General features: G+C 43.0%; 1 protein-coding gene across 1 annotated transcript in view; it reads right to left on the bottom strand.

The window, feature by feature from the left end:
- Window positions 1–12,447, bottom strand: part of SMG8 (SMG8 nonsense mediated mRNA decay factor) — an 80,620-nt gene that overhangs the window by 28,318 nt on the left and 39,855 nt on the right. Inside the window, exon 3 of the mRNA XM_085649384.1 lies at window positions 8,805–9,680. Coding sequence (XP_085505510.1) covers window positions 8,805–9,680 — 876 coding nt within the window. The remainder of the gene's footprint in view (window positions 1–8,804; window positions 9,681–12,447) is intronic.

The raw sequence follows: 12,447 nt of genomic DNA, 5'->3' as shown, positions 1-12,447 counted from the left end.
GGACGGTGGAAACATCGGACTCTGTTTATACATCCACAGATCACAGTCCGCGATGTACGTACACGCTGCGTGACTTAAACCCTCCTTTATATTTTTTCAAGGACCCTCTCCTTCACCTTCTGCATGCTCCCTGATTACACGGTACACCGCATGCCTAAATCTCTCGCTCTGAAAATAAACCCCCACATCCTAACAATGTTTAGTCACTCGATCCACGATTTGCTTCCCACATAGCCCCAACTAATTATCATACCGAATTCATTAATATTACAACATAATAACTGGAGTAAGAGCCAGGAGCGGCTTCCTTGACAGCACAAGAAGAACCGTTAACTGCTGCACTACCCAGTCATTTCGGGTGCGCTACCGATTCATTTTAGACAAACAAGCAAAACGCTCACGTACACAGATGGTAATAAAAACTAATTGAAACAGAAGGTACCCTGAACACTGATGCCTACAGAAATACAGCATAATTTGACAATTTCACAATGTCGTGCGTGCATTTGGTGTGTTCCTCTGTTGTGTGCTTTCCGCAGCAGCCACAATCTACGTTCAGTTTTTTCAGTGCCTGTGATATATTTTGCCCCTCAACGTCGCATTCCCTCCCCCTTCATCTATCACAGAGCTGCTGGGATGTTCGATTTTCATTCTTTCTTTTAAAAATTGCCTTTCTCGTATCTCGTGGTGGATTGGCAGCGGGGGATACATCTGCCTCAGTGCTTTGTTGGGCTGCGAAGGAGGAGGGTGCGGGCCAGGGAGGCGGCGCCAGCTGACAAGAGCGCACGAGCCTGAAAGGCAGGCAGGCAGGCACGTGCTGCACAAGAGGCATGGTTGCGCTTTTCCCAATAACCCCTTCCCTGCTGCAAGAGCACTCGGAGACTCTTTACTCCATCCTTGATTATCAGCTGCCTGGCATATCCTAAATATGTTTCAGCACCTGCTTGTCATAACTCATGATCCAACGGATGATGCAGGCTTTTGGAATTTTCCACAGAAACCTGGGTTGCACTTCAATCCAGCTACAAACGGATGTCAGGAAAGGAAGAATGTGTCCCGTTCTTATGGCTCAACATCTCTAACAGGGCAACATATAATCTAGCCCAGCACAATTGCCATCAGCATAGAAATGCCTAAATATACCCCGATGACAGCTGCCAGATGGTTCAGTCGATTCATCGAGAGGCGTCCTCTTTCCTTCAGAGTTATGTCTGGAAATCCCTCAGCCCAAAATCTCCACAAGAGAAGAGTATTGTTGGAATCCCTGCGCCCCTAAAGACACCAAATGGATATGTACCTTTCTCCACGGACCAGATTACTTGTCAAACAAGCATTTGCAATGCGATAGGTTTCGCATTATTAAAGTTTAAGCTATTGGTGTTGCATTATTTAGCAATGCCAATAGCTCAAACTTTAATAATGCGAAACCTATTGCATTGCAAATGCTTGTTAAAAGGGGGCCTCGTAACAGGCTCCTATCAGGCTCTGTTGTATGGCCCAGCACAGGCAGTCTGTTTTTTTTGTGGACTGCAGTGAGAGCATGCACATTGATGTGCGCATGCTCATTTTGCTCACTAGTGCACTTTAGCACTCAGCCCACTAACACCCAGAGTCCACGTTCATTGTGAAGGAGCTCACTCCCAGGGCCCTACCCATGGCCAGCTCTCCTTTGTAACTAGGTCTGCAATTCACAAGTCCACTTACACTCGTGTGAACTAATGGCACTATACCAGCTGCCGAAATCTCAGGATTGTGGAATGTGCAGATTTTCTGAAAGTGGGACAACACATTAAGAAAACATTGCCAATACTATCACATTCCCCAAATATATCGAAGAAATCTGTGGGCCTTGCACTTACACTACACTTACAAAGTTTGTTTGACAAACCTGCCTATCAGCAAGCAATACATAAGGTTACTAATTAAAATGTTCATGTAGAAGAGAGCAGAGAGGAACGCCTGGCAAACACATATCTGTCATTTCCAGGAATACAGGAACATGTGCCATTTGGCTGAACTCCGAGATTGCCACGTTATCTTCCAAGAAGGAGTCTAAAATAAGCATGCAAGCTCACTGTACACAGGAGCATAGTCCAAAACACGTGGTGGCATAACAAACAAGCATTGGCAAAGCCAATTGCTCCCGCCTATACTAGAGTTATTAGATTTGGCAATGTGTTTTAGCCATGATTTAGACCATGCCCTTAATTGGATAAGCCACATCCCTTTAAGAAGTTTGCCACGCCCCTTTTAGAGCACCCCCAGTTTTTTCCACTTAAAGCCCTGCTCTTCACAAACCTAAAACATGTGGCAGGAAGACCATAACATGCCCTAGACATTGGACGATATGAAAAGACAAGGCAAAGACAAGGCAACTTTTAGTTAAAAGTTTTATCCACTGCCAATGTTGCTATCTCACAATCTATGCAACTATGTTATTGCCACTAAAAAGATTAACTCCCTTGTTAACACGATGAGGGCATGAATGTAATGATTCAAAAGGTGTACATATTAGAATGGCCCTGAGTGGGTTAACTCTCTTTAGTGATTCCAAGACATTAATCACAGTATTCTAAAAACAGAATTATGTTATTTGCTTGGTAAACAGGCAGCAATTGTTTCGGGATGTATCCTTATTGACACGTAAGCCAATCTCTATCTTTGCACTGTCAATAGAGCTTTAATAATATTACACATGGACTTACGTGTATGGAAACACATTAGCTAGCAAATCTTTATCCATTTTGCTGCATAACATGACAAGTCTAGGTTCCTTTAGAATGCCCATACCAGTCGTGGGGTAATTGTAAATACCTACATTTTTAAATCTCGGATTCCAAACAGCTAGGTTGCACAAGTACTCGTTTGTAGGCAAGATACAATCTCCTTTTGACTTAGCAACCAGAGTACCACTGCTATTAATGCTTTCTGCATCTTGTGGATAACACATGGTAGGCGAGAAGGAAACGTTTATGCAGTTGTCATTAACTAATCTATTCACAGAGCATCTGCACTTGCTTCTGTTTTTGTGTCCTAGAATGTGCATTGTTTATTATCGGTCATTGGAACAGGCCAATGTGTAATGCACCCTACCTTTGAACAGTACACACTTTTTGTGTTTTCCGATTGTTTCTGCTTAACAGTTCTGGTAAGTCCACGGCTGACAGATTTGCGGCTTGGAGATGTATCAGATGACTGTGCCAAATGCCAAACTGGATCTACAAAAGTGTAAAATTGATGGAAGTGTGTGTTTTCCCATTTTTTTCTAATAAGCTTTAACCGCGAAGACCACTGCAGTTAGCTCCGGTACACAGGAATGTTGGACTGACCCAATCAATCCCTGGCTATGTGCCCTAAATTGTCAGTCTTGTCAAGTTTGCTCCCCAGTCCTTTAATGAAGCATCTGCTCAATCCCCGGTCACTTGAGACCATTTTTTATCTTCAAACATTACTGCAGAGTACACATTTGTAATGGACCATGTCAAACTAAAGCTAGGAAAGATGCTATCATTTCTAGCTATATCATCGGCTTTCTTGAGGTCAAAGGTTATGACTTCTGGGAAAGAGAAATCAATTTCTGAAATGACAAAATCTTTGTCTTTTGTAGGGGAAGCTTTGACTTCACCAAATTGCAAGATGAACCCAAGTAATTCTGTATTTAGTGGAGTACTAAATGTGATTTTCTTGGCATTGGTCGAAAAATCCAGATTGGATAGCAATGTTACAATTTGTTGGATTTTGAACTGTCCTCACTTGATAAACAAATAGACCAGATGTGGATAATCATGAACTATGACGACACAGATGTGTAACTATTAGTTTGAGGCATTTGGTAAACACTCTTGTGTGTAGATCTTATGCCGAGTAGCAGTAATTTGAATTAATGTTTGCCACATTTACAACAAATCTGCGGCATTGGTGATGCGCTTGATGCATTGGGTCATGGACATGGAAATGGTTATCACCACATACATCCTTTCTAAATCAGCAGGGTAACTTATCAGAAAGTTGTCATAATGAAGTATACAGTCTTTAAATATTTGTTTAGGATGAGAAGATCCAAGATAGGCCTAAGCACACATTTGTTTTTTGTTCCAAATAAGGCAGTGTACTGAATAGTCCCTGGCCTTGCTCCACAATTGGAACCGCTTCTATTGCACCTGTAGCTTTTAAAGATGCCACCTCTTGTAGCGGCTGATGGTATCGTTTGGGTTTATGTTTTCGTGGTGAATGGTTTAATGTTATGGCTTTGAATCCTATACAATAGCCTATTATAGAAGCCTAAACGGGTTATGGATGACACCTGTCTAAGGGAATTCCCAGTTAAATGGAGGGCAATCACCACAGTCTCCCCTACTCCCACGGTTGTTGGATGGATGGTTGCGCAAGGTGGAGGAAAAGGACCTGTAACTGTTTTATAGCACAGGAATTTATACATTTAGGGTCAGATGTTAATTTCAAAAGTCTTCAACATGGGAAGGTTTCGTTTTTGAAGGTCTGAACAGTATTTCTGTGAGGAGATCATATTCCTCAAGAGGAAACGTTACTTTATGATAAATAAAATCACTATTTTGAAACAGAAAGCATTATGACAAGATTGTATCATAGTTGTGAAGACTTCCTAAGAAAACAAGTCAGTAGTACATCAGCAGCAGAATCTACAACGTATGAATTCAAGTTTCATTGCTTTAATCACCCTAAGATCTCACCCCTTTTCTTTCACTCACTCGTTACCACCAGTCTGCTGTGGGACAAATGGCGATAAAGTTATAGAAGCAAAGTTCGGTATTAGTAGTCTCCCTCTTTGTTTGAATTTTATTTCTTTCAGTTCTTGTAGCTTCCTGAAAATGGTGTTGCTGTTTTTCAATGGCTATCTAAGAGGGGTTGATGATCTGGGTGACATTCTGGTGAGGATGTTCTAACATGACCTGTAATAGGGTCAATATGTATTCTCCTTTGACTATTGTCTTGTGTGAGGAACTGGGGTGTATTATATGGTGTGGATGTGCAAACTCACCATGTAATACACTTACCAACCCCTTTAGTACCCTTGGGCTTCATCTGCAAAACCCTCAGCCCTATCTTGGGTCGCTGTGGCACGGAGCAGCAAGGCCTACACAAAGGAACAAGTGTAAAGCATTTAAACAGTATCAAAATAATTGAAGAAATTGGCACGACCCTCAAGAAATCCGACATCAATAGACTGCATTTTCATAGTAAAGATCCAACGGACAGTTCCAGAGATAATTTAATTATCTCTGGAACTCAACTCACTCAACCGCGAACAAGCCTTGGCAAAGTCAATGAACTGGACACAAACATTTTCAAGGAAATCTTAGGTAAGTGTCAAAGCGATTGGTTAGAAGGATTTGGGGTGACCAACTCCAGCAAGGATTTGGTCAGAGGGGCCAGCAAGGTCCTCAAGAATAGTTACTATCACAGAAGAAACATTCCCTCCGAAGTTCCAGGCAGTGTAACCATGTTGAAATGGATTCCCCTGGAATGGTCCTGATGAAAGGGATGAAGGATGCTGAAGAAGCTCTAAGGATGCTGTGGATGTGACTTGGTAGACAGGGTTTTGCCTGCAGGGATTCCTTGTTCCACAAAGATTGTGAGGAATTCCTCTCCCGTCTGTCTGAAGTCCAGTCACCACTGGACTACTAGTCCCCCGTTATCGCGGTCACAGGCCAACCTTTCCTGAGTTGATAACTTGCCTTCTGAGGGTCCCAGCAACTGTCAGACATCACTCTCGTGTTCAGCGAACTCAGGTGAAACTCTGAGTCAGGCCTTGGTCCTCAGTGCTGCACGGCGGCGGAGGTAGCAGCTTGAAGAATCCGGGCTACCAACTTGCCCCAGCAGGCTTTTTCAGCTGTTGCCGTTGTCCTGTGCTTTGAACAGGGGGCCAGTCAGCTGGTTCTTAAGAGTTCTCATGGCTCGACGGGACTCTGGAAATGGCTTCTCTATGAACAGGCCACAACAGGTACAGTCCCTCTGCCTGCTAGCCACCAGGCTCAGCAGTTGAAGTCCCAATTGCCACAGCCTTTCTTTGTTGGCCCCTCGGTGCAGCAGGACGGTCTTTCTACCAAGTCAAGAATGGAGGTCTGGGTGCAGGGGTGCTCCCTTTGTGCTCAGAAAGCAGCCTCAGGGCAGGATGCGGCTGGCACTCAATGGGCTACCAGGTTCCTTCCCACCTGGTGACTACTTCATGTGGATGTTGCTTCTGGCTGTTGCAGAATGCAGCATTCTGCCCACTCTGGTGAGACCCCTCTCTCACTGTTCAGATCTCCCTAACCCACCCCCAGGGTGAGGCTATTTCGGGGCTAAACGCCCCTGGGTAAACCGTTTTCGCATCTGGTTTTGTCTTTCTGCCACCCGTGCCAGCCTGTCTACCTCAACACTAGGGCAGTTATACCCCTTGGGGTTACACATCTGCCCTTCAAAGGTGGCTTCACCTTTGAAGCCTGCCTTTTGTGGCTGACACCCAAGTGGCCTCCTGCAGGAGGGAGGTGACACCTCTCGGCCTACATGCCCTCATTGTTCTCCTTCCTGAGAGTCATTAGCACGTCTCTTGAGGACCAGGCTCCAGGTGTGCCTGTTAAAGGCACAGGAGTTTTAAGGGCAACAAAGTGGCAGCTTTGCTAAAGCTGCACACTGTAATATGTTACATTAATTTTGACTTAAGATACAAGTTAGGCTTAAAGTAACAAGTTGTTAGATACCTTGGAGCGCCCACTATGGTAACACTGTTCAGGAGATAGCTCAGCTGAGGAGTCATCGTTTAACCATGTATTTAATTGGGCGACCTAGTCTTTCCACAGTAAAACAACAGTGTTGCGCGTTTTAGTGTCCGGACATGTACATGTCCTGCCTGTGTCCTACGTTGCACCCTGTCTTTAGGCCCGATAGGCCCACCAGAGGGGTGACTTACACACGTCCTGGGGAAGTGGTGACATTGCCATTGCTTTGAATAGCCAAGTCAGACTAGCAGTGCACGGCTGCTCTACCAGCCTGCAATGACGGACTGGGGGACCGGTTTTACTTGAGGGACCTCCAGGGTGCCACAATCAGTGCTGCAAGCCCTGGGGTATCCCTCTAACTTACATGCCCAGGGTACCATTTACTAGGGACTTTCAAGTAAGTTAGCCATTTCCAATTGGGTACAGCCAATTCGACAAACATTTTAGGGTAAGGGGACTGGCACTGAGGTCTAGTTAGCAGGCCTTGGGGCACTCCGAGTCAAAAAAAACTTGGGGGTGACCATACAAAAAGAGGCATTTCCCTACATCTTACTTCTCATTTTTCATGGTCACTGGTGAAGTTTTACATCAAGCACCTTTGTCATTCAAAGCACTCTAGACCTTCTATTGGATGAGAGACACCTAGATGCGGCTCTCGAATGTGGCCTCAGAGCCAGTCCTGTGGTTGAGGCAGCTCATCCTCGGGCATTCAATTGCGTTTTGGAGGACAATCTTGCAATCAGTCAAATTTCGTTCATTAGGTGTAACATCCCTTGCTTTGTTTTGTAGATTTAGGAGCTATATTTGCCCAGTATTGATCACCTTCATCCAAGTCATTAATCCTGGATGGATCATATTCTTCTTTTCTTCCCAATTTGTTGAGGTTATTTTTTTTACTTTGTGGAGTGATATAACTGGCAGCTATCCCTAATCTGGCAAATAGTGTTTTACATCAAAATATCAGAAATGTCTAAAACCTGGATTTGTTGCGATATCTTGGTAAGCATAAATTAGAGTCTATGATGATAGATAGAAGTAAACTAAGTTAAACAATAACGACAACATTGAAAAGGCCCTTTTCCATGTTCATTCAGATCAGAGTCATCGTCACACAGCCTGCCATCTAATGGTTGTCTTGAAAGCAATCTTCGTTAATGAATATTCTCCAGAATCAACATGGTTTTCACCAAGTGCGCAGTCTTACTAAACCCAATGATGGAAAACGTGAATTGATGGTAGAGTTTGTGTCCTGATACACTGTGGGTTTCTGGGAACATGATCAGAAATCATTCGATGCAGATTTGAAACCGAAACTAAAGCTTTGAAAAAAACAACCTGCATTATTCTGAAAACAACCATAAATATCAGGACAGCGCATAGCAAATGATCTATAACACCAGATGCTGCAAACTAGATACTACAAATTTCGGTTTTAAAAGTATTCATTTTCGCTGCCTAAGATGGATACTGTCCTACTGTGATTTGAATATGTGGAGTCACCTAACTACAAGCTTATTGTCTTAAGTTCCGCTACACTCCAGTAGGTGCGCACAATTACACTGCAGTGCAGTTCACCAATACTCTCAGTTTCTGCCCAAGAATATACTTAGTATTCGGCTTTTCTGCAACTAAAATTGATACAGCCGTTCTGGAGCACCACATTTCCAAACATCATCACATGCGTATAAACAACAACTAATCATTACCCGTGCTATTAGAAGTGCCACCTCCAAACAATTTTATTCTTAACATCATCTACTCCTATGTGACTCACAGAAGGAGGGCGAGTGTAAAGCTCTTTGTTGCTACACCAAGCTTCTGGTCTTGTGCTTTTTCTAGTACCTGCTGACTAACTGGGTCAATTGTGAACCAAGACTTGAACTTCAGAACACATTGATTGTCAACTGAAAATATGACCTACACGTACCTAATCGTTTAAGCATCGTAAACAGTAATGCTCATAATTCCATCCACGATTTGGGAATACATTTTAATAATAACATTTTCACAATACTGTGTGATCAAAAGATACTTACAAGCAGATCTGTATAGTGCAAGGAATCTTACCTGAGGTGCAAGTATGATTTGTAATGGAGCATCAGGCACCACAACGAAAATTCTCATGAGCTGAGCATAGTGTGGTTTGAGGCCTCGACCCTGGGATGGCGACAGAATATAAAGCGGCATGTCCGTGTTAAGCGCTTTTATGGCAGATTCCTTTGGCCCGCTTCCCATGACCTTCATTATTTTGTCAGGTCCAGAAGACATGACTCTTCTGCCACGAGAGTCTTCATACTCGAAGCCTACAAAGGCCCGGGCAATATCGTCCCTCCTCCTTCCTCTGCCCATGACAACAGCATTTCGCTTCCCTGGTACAGCCTTGTTTGGAGCCGGCCAAGAATTTGTGTCTAAATCTCCCTCTTCTTCGGCCCGTGTCCTGATAACAATGTCCCATGGCATCAGGTAGTTAGACCCCGGAATGAATCCCAGCTGATCCAGTCCTGTATGAAAATTGTAGGACTTGGCAGAGCCAAGTTTCAGAAGGGACCAGCTGGAGAATTTGGGAAGCAGACCTTTGGGGCAATTAGAATGCAGCATACCAGGCAGATACTCTATGGTAGATGCCTGCCGATCTATTAAACTCGGTCTTTTCTCGCTTTTGGCTTCCACCCCCTGCCCATGGGCTTCTGCGTTATCACCACCAGCTTGCGGATCTACTGGGTAAGTGCCCAAACTTTCCATGGACTGCCCTAGGCTGAGAGCAAGGCTCAAGCTGGTGCTCTCCCCCTGAGTCTGCGGCTCCTTTTCTTTCATTTTCTCAAGCTCTCCTTCTTGGGTGGACTCTGGCTCCTCGTCTTTGGCCGGTGCTGGATCCGGCGTGCTGGGCTGGAATATTGGGAAATTGATGTGGTCCAGTTTTCCGCAGCATTTTTCCTCTAGCAGCTGGAAAAAAAAACTTTCATCAAAACCAATAATTGTAAGCTCCAAGAGAATTGACACAGTTGAGACATGAGAGCAGCAAGAAAACGACAAGCTACAGTAATTAACTGGCAACTAAAACGAGTCCAATAAATTAATAAACTATAAACATACAAATTTGGTATTTTAAAATGCCTTTCGTTTTGTACAGTCGGATTGTTTTTCATGAATCTTTATTTAAAGGGTGATATACATTAGTTTATATTTCTACCCTCTAAATTCGGGTATTCATGTATCTTAACACACAGTCAACAGATACACTTCTGTGCAAGGGAACACAAAGGTAGCTTGAAGCCTAGGATGGGTATGCTGTAGAGGTAAATTAAAATCTCAGCACGGTCTGGTGCAGAAGTGAAGAGAAGAGGAAGACCAGGACTCTGATGATAAAAGCAGCAGCCCTATATTACGTCACATTTTTATTTACTATAGACATGAGTGGCTGGTGGAAGGTTGCAAATGATGAGTGGTTAGGTTGCAGAGGCAGGCGTGTTCATGGATTTGCGTTATCCCTTTAGAGTGGAGAATTAAATCATTTAGGGCAGCATGTGCACGAGAAAAATAATATGTTTAGTTTCTGGTCTTTGGGTTGGGAGCCACAATGAAGTCATAGGCGCACACATTTTAAAAGTGGTTGCAAGACTGACTACGCTGTTGAAATCCAGATGTATTGTGAAGAATGTAAGTTTAATTAGTAATGCACGCTTTCATGGAGGTACATGTTGTAGTCGATGTTTTCCTACTTGGGTATTTGAGATCATAATTTTTGGCGAGACTGAAATAGGCACAATCTTATTTTTTTCCTGGGAGTTTGCTTTTATAGAATCAAGCTGTGGCTTTTCAATAGCATGGATTATTTTTGATATTTCCTCTTTTTATTTGCACAGTAGAACATTTTAGCAGAGCCGTATGCATGCACGCGACATTCTAACTTCACAATCTTATGCTATTTGCTAAGAGCTTTGAATGATCAGCGTAATATGGTTGAGTTTCATATTTTTCTCGTTCCTTACAAAGCTACGTACAATCTAATGAAATTTTCACTACAGAGGGGTTTATAATATTTTCAGGCCTCGAAAAATCTTTCAAATGTTACCTGCTCTAGTGCATTATTTAATTGAACACACAAAGCGGGCTCGCACAATTCAAAGTGTGCTGCAAGCAGTAATGGAAAGGTGGACAACCGACAGCCAATCCATACTAAAATTATTTATTTAAAATAATAAATCATTACTCCTACTAGCAGAGCATCACATCCTGCTCAGAACACATGGCGGTTAGCTAGTCAGGAGAAAATTCAACTCGGCCCTCCTCAGGTCAGAGAAAAAGATGGGTGGGCCGAACTTCAGATGGCAGACAAGGTCACTGAGCACTAACTTACTCACTCAGGCCACCTGGTCAAGCTGGACGGTGGGCGACAATGTATGTGCAGTGACTCAGACAGCACCCCTCCCGCTGGTAGTACCGGGAGAGGCTGGTTTCTTGCTGCTCAGCTGATGAACCTGCACAAAACTTTTCTAACAAATGTTCATCTGATTTGGGCTCAGCCTCACCACTGCTCAAGGAAGGGTGGGGTGTTATGCAATCCATAACTTACAGAAAAGCTATGCAAATCACAACTCGCACACCAAATGCAATGCTTAGGAACTTATATACCAAAGTAACAACCCTTAAAACCACAACGTAAATGAAGCATATTGCACATACTTAAGCCATTCACTGGTGTCTTTCCTAATGATAATATTATTATAATTTCATCATTTCATGATATAATATAATTATAGAATTTCATCATTCAAATTATTCACAACATATGAATTGCATAGTAAATTTATCTGGGCCATGGTGCGGGCTTGCACGTCACACAAGGCACTCGAATAAGTGTGCCAGCACAGGTGATGACAGCAGCAGGACAATCTTAGTAGATATGGCACTGCGCTGCTCTCCCCCTTGTGCAACCGAAATGCGCTGCGTGAAAAATTAGTAAAATACAGAGAGAGGGGCCTTTTACATTTTTGTTTTTAATGTGTAACAATGCATATTTTATCGAATGCTTTATTAAATTGAATTTATGAGTATTAAAATATCCCGTCATTTTGTGCTCCCTTCAGGATTGTCTTTATGTATGTGTATGCATGTGGAGTGTGTGAAGGATAAGTGAACTTAAAGGAAATTGTACTGTTGAGGTTATAAAGGAGTAAACCTGCCTCCTGATTGTCTTCTGTGCTCATTCAACTGATATAACAATATCAGTTCTTAAAAGGGAAATTACTGACTGGACAGTGATGTTATAGAGTAGAACTTATTGTGTAACACTGGATCTGGATTTCTAACCCTCACCACCTTCCAGAGTAAGCCTAAACTTGTCACCTTTAGAGAGTCAAGGGCCCCAAAGTGGGTAATTTGGTGATCCAAATAGAGTGCAATAGTATTACCCTGTGGAAAACCAGGGGTAAACACCAGTGCCCACCCAGGACAGCGTCCAGTTGCCCAAACTGCCAAAAGAACCTAAGAAAAGCCTCACGGCCTATATTGAAAATGCACTACAATGTCAAGCATTTTGATGTATATATGTGCATCCTAATGGCAATTTAGTTTCTTCGGTGGTAGGTGCATATTCATATTCTGTAGCACTTAAGAGAACATATCTTCTCTCTCACTCTTAACTCATTATGGAGAAACGTTATTGGTTTGTCAGGATAAATCCACAGAAAAACCATTTGTTCCATTTGCT

The sequence above is a fragment of the Triturus cristatus genome, chromosome 3_2 (genome assembly GCF_964204655.1).
Source record: "Triturus cristatus chromosome 3_2, aTriCri1.1, whole genome shotgun sequence".
Taxonomy (NCBI): domain Eukaryota; kingdom Metazoa; phylum Chordata; class Amphibia; order Caudata; family Salamandridae; genus Triturus; species Triturus cristatus.
This window is presented reverse-complemented; position numbering and strand designations above follow the sequence as displayed.